At 41.5% G+C, this 15,979-nt stretch overlaps 1 protein-coding gene across 1 annotated transcript; it reads left to right on the forward strand.

Moving 5' to 3' along the window:
* The first annotated feature begins 280 nt into the window (after window positions 1-280).
* mtnr1c (melatonin receptor 1C) lies at window positions 281-14,190 on the forward strand. Its single transcript, XM_075480587.1, has 2 exons — window positions 281-804; window positions 12,019-14,190. The coding sequence occupies exons 1-2, from the start codon at window positions 612-614 to the stop codon at window positions 12,882-12,884; spliced, it is 1,059 nt and encodes a 352-aa protein (XP_075336702.1). The 5' UTR covers window positions 281-611; the 3' UTR covers window positions 12,885-14,190.
* Window positions 14,191-15,979: the final 1,789 nt, after the last annotated feature.

Raw genomic sequence — 15,979 nt, forward strand, 5'->3', positions numbered from 1 at the left:
GTCGGTCGGGTCGTGGGAGTCATTTTATGACAATATGGCACAGTGGAGGGGGTCAGGACGCACAAGCTATTTTTTAAACAGTTCGTGATAATAAAAGGGACAGGTTTTTAACAAGCGCTGCAATCTGACTGACTGAAGACAAGACCCAGGACAAAAAAAAAAGGGAATTATTTTATATTTATATTTATTTATGGTTTTTCCCTGTCCACACGAGCCTCTCTCTCACTTGCATTCCCATTAGCCTACACATAGAAGAGCGCTCACATGCGCTCTCCTCTCAGAATGGAGCGGCGCGTGGCAGGAGCCTCAGTGACTGACTAGGACCACACGGAGGATCGCATTAAGACCCGAGTCTCTTTCGTCTTTATCACCAGAGAAATTCATTTCCCCTTCATGCCACAGTGCATTAGTGTCCCTATGATTTTGTCATGGCTTGCGTCATCCCGCCGCTCCATGAACCGAGGAGTGTGGGTTCGCGCCCCAAGAAGTTCAAAACCCCCTCCCATGAGGTCATTTTGAATCTCTGGTCACTACTTTTTTTTCTCCTCTGCATTTTTCAACGGAACAGTAAAGTACCTATCTCCATCATGGCCGCTGCATCCTGAGGGGAGATGGATTTAGAGGTTAAGGATGCGAACAATTGGAACTGTTCGCGGAATGAGAGCGGCTGCGAGCTGAGCGCCTCATCCGCCCGGGTGTCCACTGCGCTGGCCAGCGTGCTGATCTTCACCATAGTGGTAGACATCCTGGGCAATGTCCTCGTCATCCTGTCCGTATACAGGAACAAAAAGCTCAGGAACGCAGGTGAGACACAAAGACATAACGAAGTGTTGATGTTGACTTTAGCTTGGGAGATGATGGAATTTTACACTTTACTGGTCCATGGTTATTCAGTTTCCAACTGAGGGTTAAACAGAAACTTTCATCTTTAATTTCATTAGAACTGTTGTGACATGACTGGTTTATTCTTTCAGGAGAAATGCCCAACAGCTGACTTTGTTCATTAAAAAGCACAATGAGAAATAATTTTTGGTGGGATCCCACCTGCTTTCCTCGCTTCATTCATAACTGAAAGGATGTAATCTAAGTGCAGCCTGTGACTCCCGTGCTTCCCAATCAGGCTGCTATCTGAACAGAGACTCCAGTCTCAGTGTGATGGACTTTCCACAGCCTTGCATGCCTGCCTTCATATCTCTCTATAAATAATAACACCCTCTTGCCAGGATCTGGCTTTACCCTTGGTGTCTCCATCCCAGATAAATAATAACCCTCCTTATATCATGACCCCAACGTCTAATGAACAGCCAAGGTGAGAAGTGCTGCTGTATAGATCCTTTTCCACAGGTTTTATGTCAAACCCGTATTTTCTTCTTGTTACATTTGCCATGTTCTGAAAGGAGTCATGATTTATTTATGATCTGGTCTGACTTTGGATGTGTTTTTTTTTTTTTTAACCCATTTAAAAAATATATATTTTCCGGTATTACTGTGAACGGATTCAAAAATAGCTTCAGTGTAAAAGATGACAGCTGTCTCGTGTGTCATGGTTTGTAAAGGTGCTCCTATTCGTTATGCGGAAAACAACAGCTCTGCTTCTGTCAGGGTTTTATTTTTTCTTTGAAATCAGTATGCAGCTCTTTATAAAACACAGGAACCTTTTGCTATTAGAAATTGAAATATCCTTTCAAACTCGTGGTTTCCCAAAACAGCTTTTATTACCCAAGTCTTGTGAATGAACAACCTCCTTAAACTCTTTACTTCTTGGCCTCTGAAGACACTAAAAACATCAAATGAATAACATCTGTAATATCTGTAAATGCTTCACTTTGTTTTGCGCATCATTTTTTTCAAATCCATCTAACCATTCAGTGATCCCTCATGGTCTATTTATGGGAACATTCTGGGAAAGATTGGACTCCCATCAGGATTGAAATGGTCCACATGCTGTAGGACAGAGGTGATCACACAGGACAACTGTATTGATTTGCAGTGACCCTTCGCTCTGAGGGGACAAATGGTCCCACAGCATGCCAACAAAGTGTCTCCAACAGCTAATAGAGCCACCAGATCCTGTCGCCGTTCGGTTCAAGGATTCAGATTTTTCCCTGTCACGCCTTTGCAGCTGACCTCAATTTCACACAGTCCCGAAGCAAATGCAGCTATCTGTCATCTCTCTATGGTTGACAATTATGTGCGATGTAGTTCATGTCCCTTTATAGAAAACAGATACAATGATATATTTATATATTTAGCCAGTGTCTCCTGGGGTAGAAAAACAGGAGCAGCAAGGAGAAGGAACAGTCACAGAACAATTTGAGAAATTAAAATACACTGTAATTTAAGTAAACACATTTTTTTTTCTTTCTTTTTTCTTTTGGAAATAAAGTAGTTCTGAAACACATGATACACATCATGTTCTGGAGTCACAAGAACCTGAAAGCCTCATTTTACCTTAATTGTAACAAATCTTGTGATTTAGTTTTTTCAAAAAAGAACAGAGCAATGAGCTGTGGTATCAGACATGTCTCACAGCCTAAAAACATATCTGAGAGCTACAAGAACTCCGTATTTGATGTTGTGCCGCTTTGAACTTTAAGGTTCTGCGAGATGAGCAGTATGCACCGTGGCCATTCGAGCCAACAGAGTCAGGAAAGCCATCTGCTCGTGCAATACCCTAAACCTCGACAAACACAACCTAATATTATTCTGATGAGAACATCTAAACAAGGCTGCTGGATTAGGTAAGTGATTGTTTGGAACGATGAGCTTTTAATTACAAGTTCAAAAACTTTACATAACACATCTAATGTGCTCAGCCAAGAGCTGTTTGGCAAGAAGTTTAAAAAAAATCCCCAAACAATAATTAGATTTTCTGGTTTGCAAAAAGGACACAGTTGACTGGTCTCAAACAACAGGTCAGGAGTCATTGGCCCCACACTTGCTGACCTCAATGCTCTTTTGCTCTAATTGGACTAACTGACAGGAGAGTCACACAGGAGTCCTCAGTGTAGGAGTGTTCAATGTATGAGAAGTAGCCTGAAACTCCAGCAGAGGCTTATACTATCCAGCTATCTTTTTCCTTTTTCTTTTAAGTGTGTCCTTGAATTGCTGAAATTGCCAATCAACAACCTCCTCTCTGTTCCCAACAAGCTATTTATAGGTTCAGCTCACATTGAATAAATGTTTAATTGTACACAGTTTCCAAAAGAGGAAGCCGAAGAGCTCCGAACAGCTGACACAAAAATCCATTTATTTGATAGATGGCATGATAACACAACAACATTCTTTCACTATAAATTGTGTAAATTATGATTTACAGCAGGTAAAAGCCATACTCAGACAATGTGGTCTCTTTGGAAGCTAGAATTGCTGAAAACATCCTATCTCTTTTTCTATTCTACGTTATTCAGGCTGCTGGTTTGCTCCCTGACACACACAGCAGCAGGACCTTTCCGCTCGGTTTCGCCTCAGCTTTCTCGTTCTGCACGCTGCATCCTTCCACTATCCACCGCAACAATAACAAAAAGTGTGAACATGCATACATTTGGTAGGTGCTGGTATGCCTAAGTAACATTTTCTCAGTGCCCTAATAACAATTGGTACCTTAATGTCTAGTTTTGCTGCTTCTCAATTTCTGTCAAGCGTGCAAATGTTACAGGAGCTACCGTTATCGTCTCAGTGTGTAGAGCATGACACTATAGCAGTGCCAATGGGATGTTAACGCTAGAGTTTCCCACTGGGATTAACCGGGCTAAAAATACACTCACAAAATGCAAGAGAGAGAAGGATAAAGGGAGCAGATGGAAGGAAAAGAAACAAGCGTGTGGATGCATGTGTAGTTTGTGCCACCGTGTTCAGAGCTGTGGGTCATGGGATGTGTAAAGTTAAGCAAGGACTTGAACTTTGTTAAATCATGCATCACATCCCCCCAGTCTCTCCACAGTCATGAACACATTTCCCCACTCCCTTCCCAAAAAAGAAAAGAAGAAGTAAAAAAAAAACGTCCAGAGGGGGGGTTAATTGAGTAAGTGGACTTTGTGAGTCAGACCAGAAGCCAATTTAAATTGACAGCACAGATCCATGGGGAATATCACTTAGCGCACTACATTAAGCATGTCTTCTTTTCCTGAAAACAATATCGGAGATGACATTTTTTGATCTTGTAACAGGACATTATAAGATTAGGATAATCTGACTAGATCCCACTTGGAAGTGTAATCTAATTTTTACATTCATTCTAATCTACTTAATCTGAAGGAGGCTCCTTGTCGAAATTTGGATTTTCACACGTTCTCTGGGACTGTGCCTAACAGGCGCTGCACCAGACACTACTTGTGTCCTGATGGTCTGATTTCTCTCAGGGCCAGCAAGTCTTACGTTCTCAGACACATGGGGCGTGATTGGTAGATGGCCTCCGATGATAATGATGATGTTGATGATGGTGATGTTTATGGCCGAGCTCATAGCAGGCTGCATGACCAAAGGGCTGCTCGTGTCAGTTTAATGTTGAACTCCTCTAAATTCTCTGGCCCTTTGTGCGCAAGTTCATGTAGTCGTCACTACTAATTCATCAGTGCTAATGCCCTTGCTGAAAGGTTATTCTTGCTTATTTATCATAACTAGACTAAGTCAAATCTAATCTAATTTGAGATATCCACTTTAATAAGCAATGCCAGTGCTCCGACAAATCTATTCTTACTTTTTTTACGGGGGGGGGGGGGTTCATTTTTCCTTCAAAGGCATTTAAATATAGCTGAGTGAATCAAAGCATAGTGCAGTGTGTCACGTTTCCAGTTATGAGCAGTGAGAGTGATGGAACACAGACGGTGGGTGGGACCCGGGAAAATAAGCCCCTGAAGTGTACGTGTGCACACAGTCGTGCAAGTCGTGAGGCAGAGAAGCGACTTGTCTGGCAGGCTTTTGTTTTGCCTTTTTGTTTATCTCGTGAAGATTGCATCTTCATCATTAACCTGCACTTGCTCCAACATATCTTTTTTTTTTAATCTCCTATGTTTTCATTTTTGCTGTACATCTGGTAAAATATGCCATGACTATACCTAGATTGTGCACACAGCCAACTCTAACACATATCATATCTTATATCTTTGTATTATAGGGGTGAGGGTGTGGGACAGTTTTGGTTACATATGTGCTGGTGAGCTGGATTGGTCCTGAGCGTGAGGTGAAAGTGTTTCATTCACCAAAACAGGGAAAATACACTGGGTGGGAATTGGCCGGGTGGCCGCTCAGCTCTCAGGAGACACTTAAAGCAAGAGTCAGCTGATTTGATGCAACATTTCACTCGGCTGACAGTTTTGTGAGGGTGCAGCCCACTGTAAAAATCAAATAATTACAGGGTAGTATCAGAGAAGTTAAAGGCTACGTGTCAGCTGTCCCTGCTGGCCTGTAACGAATCAGCATTCAGGTTGAGCTCCTCTCAACTTGCACTCGATAATTATAGCTCCAGAAGAGGTCAGTGGGCACGACTCTATCCTTGCATGCAGCAGGTGTGAGAACATCTTTGTTCTTCGCCTGTTTTACACAAAAACAATGATTGTTTAAGCGCTGGGATTTGGGGTGTGATGAGCACTATTCTGGCCAAGTTGGTTAATTACCCACATAGAGTGAGGTAATGGTTTGTCCGGTGTTTTAATAATGGATGCCAACAAAACAAAGGCAGTCATCTGGCCGCTTCACAACAATCCTCGCAGGGGCGTTTTTGCACTTACCTCATCCTCCTGACAATGAGCGTGAGAGAGGGTTCAGCCAGCAGGAGCTGCAAAGCTGGAGCATGCCCTGTCCAGCCATGATAGTACTGAATTCATGATGTCAGCGAGGAATCAAAACTCTTCACAATGACAAATGCTCACAGCAAGTGCTGGGAGCGTCACAAATGCAATCTGACAGATTTGCCCACTGAGCTGACTCGGGGACTAAGAACAAATGCTTTTATTTTTATCTCAGCAGGCTCGAGAGATGGCTCATGCTGTTTTAGTGAGTTGGAAATTGACTCTGACTACACAGCCCCTGACTGCATAGGTTGGTGGAAAAATATAAAACCCATATTTAATTGAATGAAAAAGAACAACCTTAGAACCTTTTCCAGTTTGAGGGGTATGAAAAAAAGGACATTTAAAGTGCTCTATGTTCTTATTTCCCGGTATGCATCAAGTTTAGGCATGTAGTATCTACTTTGACTGGATACTAAACCATGCTGTAGCTGCGTTGTCCCTACGGTGCAGGGTGCATTATAACAAGCTTCGGACACTGTGAGTTGATAGCCAACTTGTGTTTCAAGTCCACTTAGTGCTGTTGTTTCAGCTGTTGTATGAGTGACCCGGAGCATCGCTCCTTAACATTTCAGCTTCAGGATCACGGTTCATGTTTTCTCAGACCAGCATGGACTGGAATTACCCCAACATCTGGCACACTTTAATTGCAGCCTTGTTGAATTGATAATAACATTATTTACGGAAGACATATTTTCATGTTTTAGTGATTCATATGAGGTTGCAGGAGAAAATTAATGCTGGACAACGATCATGTCATCCAGTTGCAAATCACATTTTCGTAAACCGCTCTTTCATTATTTGGCTCGGTCAGCTTGATCATTTATATTTCCTTGGGAACCTACTATTACAATCAAGTTTTTCATCACTTGAAAAGATTAGTAGATTGTATTGAATGTCTCTAAACACTGTGTGTTTACTGGGGCAACCTTTTTATTTACTGGTGAGCCTTATCCTTAACTAAAAGCAGTGACACGGTTATCGTTGGGGCTTGTTTTGCAGAAGACCTATCCAATGTTACAATGTCCAATGTTTACGGTCTCTATCTCCTTCTTTGACTTAAAGTTACGATTTGATTTACTGTTTCATTCCTCGCTATACAGAACAGCTGCACTGTAACCATGTTAGATGTCATTTTCCATAATTCATGTCTTCTGAGGAGAGCCAGTGTCACACCAGCATCAGCTCTCGGATCTCAAGGAGACAGGAGCTTGTGTGGAAGTAATCGGACACTAAATTCACCCATGCCCTGTTTTTTTATTGACTTAAGCTGTTCTCGATGTGTATGTCTGTCTGTTCCTGGGGTCAAAGTTGTTAAACAAGAGCAAACACGATTTAAAGGGATATTTTGTTCTCTCTTCTTTTTCAAGCGGGATTGTTTGTAGCATTTATGAGTACTCAGTGTCTTTCCTGCAGTAGACAGTACAGTAGTGTTCAAAGGGTTCTTTGAAAAATTAGAGACTTTCCTGACGGGCGAGCTAAAGCAAGACGCAGTACGGTGCCACCAGAAGGGCACATTTTTCTACATCGTGTTTGATCAACATGTAAATGTGCTTATTGACTACGCAAAAGTACCACACACAACCCTGCTGAATAAGAAGAAGTTTTAGTCTTTTGGTGGTGTTTCCAAACTTTAAGATACATTTTGTTTGATGTCTTTGAAACGAATGGATTCCTCTGGTTGTCTCTGAATGGTTTTAGGTGGGAAGCAAACATAAAAAAATAAAAAAAACATTCGGTAAATAACACTTAGCACAACCTTTAGAGGTTCATTTTGCATGATATCTGTCTAACATGACACGATAGTGTGCAAAAGCCTTGATTCACCCCTAATTTTTTCATGTGCTGCCAGGATATCGTGAAACACGTGCAGTGATTTATTCAAATGTATGCAAACTTATATAAATACAGATACAGTGATACAGAAATGCAGCAGAAGCATTTGTAGAATTCTAACAAGCTTCAGAGTCAATTTTTGGTTTGACCACTTTTCATTTTAGCTTTCAGTTTGATGCAATTTTTTTTATAAAGTTTAACTGGAACAACCTGGAAAAGCACAAACAGACACTATCTTGTAAACCTGATACAACTTAGCAGACTCAGCTGATCAGCTAGATTTCGTAATCACTCATCTTTATTGTCCCGTGTTGCTGTTTTAGGATAAGACCAGTGATGATCAGTGGCAGGATAGGCTTGGCAGCTGCAGGGCACATAGGAGCAACACGGATGTTGTGCAGTTGAGAAAATAGCGAGAGTTAGTTAGTTTGTGGTCTGATGTGATAGTGATGCATTATAATTGTATTGTTTGCTGAACTGCTATGAAATTTTGGAGGTTTAAGTTGTTTTAGGTTTTTTTGTCCCTGCTTTCAGTAGCTGTTTTCTTTACTCCCCTATTACATCCTGGTACTCCAAACAGAGAGTGCTCTAAATGTTTTTTACTGCAGGTAAGGTACTAAGGTACTAACGCCCCCATTAATCTCCAGGCATCAATCGATACTCTTAAGCATCTGGGAATGCTCCAGGCTTGGTAAGATGATGAAATGCTATAAGATCTAGCAAATCACTAAATCTCTCTGAGTAGTGAGGTCACTGTTGACCTCTTCCTGAAAATCTTGCTAGCCCCTGCAATTACTTTTTTTTACCATAGTTCCTGCTTACAACAGTTGTAATGCTGTTTCGATTAGGTCCATGGTTGCATCGATTTGACAGAAGGTCCACCCTAAATTATGGCTCTTGGCCTGTAGAACTTGAAAATAAAAACCTCTGCGTGGTGAAAAATGTTCAGTAGCCCCTCCAAGAAAAACACAAACTTGAAGTCATGCAGCTTTTGATTGAATGCTACGCTCTGGGAAATGGCGTCATTGTCCCAGCCTGGGTCTGTCATGATCCTGTCAAACACCATTATCAGTGCGCTCTGACCCTCATGCACTGCTTGCAGTTCTCGGCTTTTAAACTGCCAGCATGTCACAGAGCCTCCTGGCACTTGTGTTAAACCAACCTCAGTCTGAAAAGATGTCCATTTAGCAGGTTGTAAGTACAAGTTTTGAAAAAACTCCAGGTGCCCTACTGTAATGTCTAACATACATATCAAATAAGTATCTCGGTTGTATTTTTACAATATCTTCATAATTATTTTACGGAGTGCCATAGCATCTCTAATCAGTAGCATCACGAAATGTCAAAAACTCTTCACGTACTGCTCCTTTAGGAATAAGGTAGAGCTGAGACCTACAGGGCACATCCGCCCAAAAGCTGTTCCTATCACCTCAAAGGAAAGCAATGGCTATTTCTCCCTTGCTCATTATATCTCTGTGTTGCAATACTGGCTGCCTGGCTCAGAGCCTCATCACCTCTAACAAAGCCAAAAACGCTATAGCTTAGTTGTTGCATTTACAGTTTTTTTTTTGTTGTTGTCTTTGGATTTACTGTATTGCTACATTCCTACAGTCCTGTTGCTACAATTCCTTCATGTCATCAAATCTGTTTGATATCCAAGGATTATTGGTGGAAGAGGACTCTCCCTCATCAAACAAGATGCAAGGCCAACAAAACAGTTAGTCTCTCAACCTTTCCACTCAATATACACACAGAAGCAGCATGATTCTGCACCTGCAGTCTTCTGGATGTTATTCGATTCCCAAGTCAAAATGTAGTACATTTCCCTCCGTATTTTGGTGTTCTGTATGACTAGCTTCAACTAGCTACACAATCAATGATGCTACAGTAGATTTGAAAAAGTTGCATTGCGATTGTTTGAAGAGTAAGAGGAGGCTAGCATCTGTTGCATTTTTATTTTTATTTTTTTCACAGTGTAAGAGATGGAGATTTTCCCCTAGCAACAGGAAATTTAGTAAACTCTGATTGATCATTTATTTTCCCTGGAGGTAACAGGGCTGTTTTGGCATCTACTGATAACTGATTATATCTGTATTGTCCTCTGTACTATACGATGATATTTACCAACGACCTGAGCAAAATGTAAATATCTTTATATCATAAATATACAGCAATTCTCAAACTAAATTATATTTTAGTGTCATCAAATAGAACAGTGGTTTCCAACCAAGGGTATTTGTCTCCATCAGGAGGCACCAAAAATTAGAGTAAGTGTGTGACATCTTTCCTCCACAGGAAGGTATCAAAGGTCTGTTTGAGGATGAAGTGTATGACACACTACTGTTGCAACTACGTATGTGTTTAGACAAATTCTTGTTTGGTTTCTGGAATTGCGGGAAATAAAGGAATTCTTGAAAGACCATATCAACAACTCTGTACTGTACAAACTGAGATGCTCTTCATGCGCAAACTGGAGTCCAGAATTGGAAAAATGTCAATAGGGCCTGGAGCCACAACAAATTCCTCTTCAGTTGAAACAGTGACAGTGACGCTGTGTGTACGCATTTATGCACCCTTTTGTGCTTCAAACATCCTTCCACAACCTCTCCATGGCATATCAATGTTACTCTGCATATCAAAGTGCTCCTGGGGAAAATTAAGTCTCATTTTACCAATGTTTTCGCATCAACGGTATCATGAGTGTTGAATCTCTACATTTCCAGCCTAAAGCTACGTAGAATACCTCAGCTGTGATGATTTTCTTGATCATCCTCAAGCTGACTCAGTGTCAAGGAGAGATTTCCAGGAGACTGGATACAAACAAGTTTTGAACATGCTGTTGCACCCTGACTAGTCACACACACATTTTTAGGTTATCCTTCCACCCAGCACTATGTACCTGTCAGAAACAGGCTCCTGTCACAAAAATGACACCTGACAGGTCATCACTGGCCAGAGTTTTGCAAACCCAGGTGGCTGTTGATTTTTTTGATGAAGGAAAGTGTGACTGATTGTTCTAGAAGTGGGTGCCAGTAAGATTTGAGAGAAATATTTCATTATTTGCGCGTGTGTGCACACTTGGCGGGGGCACAGATTTTTGGAGGATAAAAGTAATGAGGGCTTCCGGGAAAAAAAAGATTGGGAACCTTCTCTTTTTTTTCTTTTCCTCTAAAAGTTCACAGGAGGTTTTGGTTCCCTTGCCTCCGAGGTGCTGAAGCTGTGCAGTTATAGTTATAGTGTGGACCCATACTGATGTTGATTTGGAAATCTCACTTGGAAAGCAAGGTTGAAATGTAAAACTGGGCTATCGACCAGTTTATGGGACATTTTTCCCGGTCCAGGGCTTAGTGGACGGATACAATTAGATCTTTATTCTAATCTTTATTTGTTGTAATTGGATTCCGATTTGTATCTCCTAATCTTTATACCCTAATGGGGCAGCAATAATTTTGAGTTGGTAATGGTACTAAAAAGCAAAAATTTCACCCTGAAGGAGACATGATGGTTTAGCTTGTAAAAACCCATGCTATGGTTCTAAGGATTTTGCACTAAAACATGAATGTAGACTCTGGTGGGGTTAAAAGCCCTGAAAAACAAAAGTGGGGTCCAAAACCAGCAGTAAGATAAGGTCCCCAGCTGTGACCTCATATGCTTCCTTTTCTACAGCTATGTTACAGAGGAAAATATAAACAAAGCAATATGAACATAAATGAGGTCATAGAATGGCATTTTTAGTGTCCAACATAATTTTAGGTAAGTTAGGCATGTTTCAACATGTTTAGACTACTCAAAAATCTACATTACAGTTTAATCTAACATATTGCATCGTTTGTTTTGTACTAGTATGATCTTTTTAAGCATTTAAACTTGAAACATTTAAACTTTTACCATGTCCATAAGATGTTTTTCTATGTGTTACAATGCATATTTGTAGTAAAATCCCCTGTCAATGCTATGGCTGAGTATTTCTGCTTTCAATATGCAGAGTACCACTGAAAGTCTCAGAAAGGCGAGGTCAGACAGCTTGTATCTTATGTCTGTATATGTTGGAAGTCGCTCGGTCAAGAAACACTGAGCTTGATAAGCCAGGGAACAGGGCTACCTCCCATCACAGAGAACAAGCTTTCAGTTGGCTCGTAGCCTGGCCAGAATTGTCCCCTGCCAGCTGCTGGGCTAACCTATTACTCCAAGAGCTAAGATTCTGCCCTTGCCGGGTGTTTGGCCTAATGATGTGTTGCTGTTCATTTGAGGTTGTGTTCATCGAATCACAAGACCTGAAAAGTATTTTTTTAATACTAAGAACTGTACCAGGGTGTACTTTTCTTCGTCACATGACTTAACATCAGCTTGAGTAATGTTTAATTTGTTACCTTAATCTATTCTGTTTCTTCAGGCAACATCTTTGTGGTGAGCTTGTCGGTAGCAGACCTGGTGGTGGCACTGTACCCGTACCCTCTGGTCCTGACTGCCATTTTCCACGACGACTGGACCATGGGTGATTTGCACTGTCAGGCCAGCGGTTTCGTCATGGGCCTCAGTGTCATCGGCTCTATTTTCAATATCACAGCCATCGCCATTAACCGCTACTGCTACATCTGCCACAGCCTCCACTACGATCGTCTGTACAGCTTAAGGAACACCTGCTGCTACCTGGGCCTCACTTGGCTGCTCACAGCCATTGCCACAGTACCCAACTTCTTTGTCGGTTCTTTGCAGTACGACCCCCGCATCTACTCCTGCACCTTCGCACAGACAGTCAGCTCGTACTATACAATCTCAGTTGTGATTATTCACTTTCTGATCCCACTGCTGGTTGTATCCTACTGCTACATGAGGATATGGGTGCTCGTGATACAAGTGAAACAACGGGTTAAACCAGAGCAAAGCACCAGACTGAAACCTAGTGATGTGAGGAACTTCCTGACTATGTTTATGGTGTTTGTATTGTTTGCTGTGTGCTGGGCTCCACTGAACCTCATAGGCTTGGCTGTAGCTATCAACCCAATGAAAGTTGCACCCAACATACCTGAGTGGCTCTTTGTCACAAGCTATTTTATGGCATATTTCAACAGCTGCCTCAATGCCGTCATATATGGACTACTAAACCAAAATTTTCGCAAGGAGTACAAGACAATTCTCCTTGCTCTTTGTATCCCACGTTTGCTCCTCATGGAAACCTCCAGGTGTGCCACAGAGGGACTGAAGAGTAAGCCTTCACCAGCTGTAACGAACAATAATGTAGCAGAGATAAATGTATAATCCAATGTTTAACTGGGCAAGTGTATGTTCCATGGTTCACCCAGTGCCTTTTCAAGATGTGCATCATTTTCCTGTTGTAAGGATATAATCATGTGGAAAGGACACTGCTGCTATTACATTCCTTTTCAGCCAGTTTGGTTTTCTCGTTCTGATTTATATAACTCAAAATGCAAATGTGGGGCTGCACGGTGGTGTGGTGTTTAGCACCGTTGCCTCACAGCAAGAGGGTTCCAGGTTCCACTCCCAGCTGGGGCCTTTCTGTGTGGAGTTTGCATGTTCTCCCCGTGTATGTGTGGGTTTTCTCCAGGTACTACAGCTTCCTCCCACTGTCCAAAAACATGCATGTTAGGTTAATTGGTGATTGTCCTTAGGAGCGTGTGTGAGGTTGTTTGTCTCGTTTGTCTCTGTGTGGCTCTGTGATGGACTGGCGGCCTGTCCATGGTGCACCCCGCCTCTCACCCGATGACCGCTGGGATAGGCTCCAGCCCCCCTGCGACCCGACTGACGGATTCAGCGGGTATAGAAAATGGATGGATGGATGGAAAATGCGAATCTGACAAATGGTCCTTTTCCCCCCCAATTTTATACACATTTTACAAATGCTCACCCAGAGTCCTATGCACCCTGGGTCCTATGTTCCATGGCTAATTCCATGGAACTCTGGATAATGAGGACCTTGGAAAGATAAGCTGCCTTCAAAACAGAACTCATGAGCTGAGGGGACATGGGAAGTCAGCAACCCAAATTAAAAATTAAAAATGATTTTTGCCAAACACAATGACTACACCAAGAGAGTGTATTTGTGAACATGTTTAATATGACTCCATTTGAAGGCATCAATAGCTCCTTAGGCTACTGTTCCCTAAGCAGTACACTGAACTCCATTGTGACTCCATCATTGTGCTGCATTTATGTACAGGCCAGCTAACTGGTAAACAAGCAGGAAAAAGAGGTTCTGAAATAACAATGACTTGTAAACATTTAGATGGTTGATAGCAGACATTGTGAAAATGACTTTCCTCAAAACCTTTCTTCAGATAGTCCATACACTGTACAGCCTGTTTTTTGGTTTAAAGTCAGACTTTACTACTCAACAACATCCCTGCATGTGTTCATCATGTGTACGTGAATGATTCACTGCCTTTTTGCACAGATCGATTATGAGTACGTCAGCAACATACTGAAAATAAATGTATTTTCCATTGCAACTTTGTGCACTCTTAAATGTAGCATTAAGGAAAGGAAAGCCTTCAGCTTTATAGTTTACAGTCATTTTTGCTTAAATGCTCAATCAATTAACAATGACTTAATGGCATTATCAGGTTTAAGCAGTTGGGAGTGGTAAAAGTAAATGAGCCACTAATTCAAACACATTCGAAGCTATAGTAAAGTTTGACTCTCATACTTCATCATCAGTGTCTGCCTGGCTTGTTTTTTCATTCACCACGAAACTGTTTCACCCTCCAGCTTTCAATTAAGTCCTCATAAAACACACAAGAAATATTGTGGGAGCTTTTGCTCTGGTTTTAAATTGAGAAAAGGAAATACATCATCAGGATTTTTGAGTCACTGGAAAATGCCCTATTGTTTGTAAAATTGAATTTTCACAGTTTTTAAATCAATTATGTAACGTTTCATATATGTAATGCCTATACTTGTTGGACTAAAAAGTTCAAAGCCCCAGGCGTCACCTTTTACAACGATTTAAACGATTTAGGAACTGCAGAGACTGTAAAAAGAAGAAAAGTGGATGGGGAAACAAAGCTAGCTGTCTTGTTTATTAAATGCCTGGAAGACATGATATGCATCAGGAGCCACAGAGATGTAATTTCACGATAGTGCAAGTGTGCCCGAACGCATGTCTCCCTGCCCAAGATGAGTTCTGACAGCCTCGCAGTATAGCTTACCCTCACCCCCCAACCCTCACACTTTCGCATTCTGCTGTGCTCTGCAGCAACTAATCCTGTATAGGCCGTCCATTGTCGGACTAAATTAAACCATCATATAAGGGAATAGGAATCTGAATCCATTAGTTCTTTTCTCAGCACTGTGACTCAAGCTGAAGGAGCCAGGTGCTGTCAAGTTTCAGAGCAGCAAAATGGCACAAACGTGTTCACCCCTGCTTCTTAAACATCAGTGTGTCTGATGTGGAAGAGTAAAGGGGTCGACATGCCAGCGCAAGGTCGGCCACAGGTGAGTAGCTAAAGTAGCCTGGGGAAAATGTCAACTCTACCAAACTGAAGAGTCACTCACAAAAGGGTCTTCCTTCCCTTTCATCATGACTTCCTGACTTATTTCTCTCCATTTCTTCCTGATTTAACCAATGCGCTCTATTCATTCTTCTGTCTCCAAGGGCACCTTAGTTTCTAGCTGAGAATTTGATGAGAAGACTGAATGATCATTTAAGTAAGACAAAGCCAGCTGTGTCCAAAGGTTAAAAATGAATCTACCTTGCTAATCAGTCTATTCCTGGAAATCTGTGGTTGGAACAAAACAAAAACAAAAACTTACATAGTTCGCAATTTGGGGAATCTTGAGCTACCATCTGAGGACTTGGAACCACACAACACCACAGATAGGAGCGTTCAGTTCTGCAGGTGATAAACAGGGGCAACCAGCTTATTTCAGTACTGACTCGAGCAGTCTACCAGGGGCAGCGAAGGTTGATGTAGACTAGAGTCACATTCAGACCTGTTGATAATCTGGATCTGTAACTGGCTACCAACAAAGATTCTGCTTGTTTCTTATTATAAAAAAAAAGACATATATGCCTGGGTCTACCTGTTTATTAAGTCAAACTATTTGAGACGCTCTCTTTTAACTCCATTCATAAAGAGTTTTTAACATACCTCCATGTGATAAGACTTCCCTCTTCAGTTTAACAAATACGTTTTTGTTTTTTATGGTCCTGGATCAGACTGCACACATGCATGAAGAAGAGTCATTAAGCTTAACGTGGTGCACAAGAAAAATGACAAGAAAAAAACATTTTGAACTTATCAATTCACTGGTTATCACTGCAGCCTACTCTCCACCCCTGGAATATCTATACAAAGTTATTATTCCAGAAAATAAAGGCACGTAAATATTAACCT

This window comes from Odontesthes bonariensis, chromosome 13 (genome assembly GCF_027942865.1).
Source record: "Odontesthes bonariensis isolate fOdoBon6 chromosome 13, fOdoBon6.hap1, whole genome shotgun sequence".
NCBI classification, from domain to species: domain Eukaryota; kingdom Metazoa; phylum Chordata; class Actinopteri; order Atheriniformes; family Atherinopsidae; genus Odontesthes; species Odontesthes bonariensis.

Bases quoted from the DNA above. Each gene is read 5' to 3' on its own strand.
- mtnr1c (XM_075480587.1), top strand. From the start codon at position 612: ATGGATTTAGAGGTTAAGGATGCGAACAATTGGAACTGTTCGCGGAAT. The intron at 805-12,018 runs GTGAGACACAAA...CTGTTTCTTCAG, and splicing joins CAAAAAGCTCAGGAACGCAG to GCAACATCTTTGTGGTGAGC.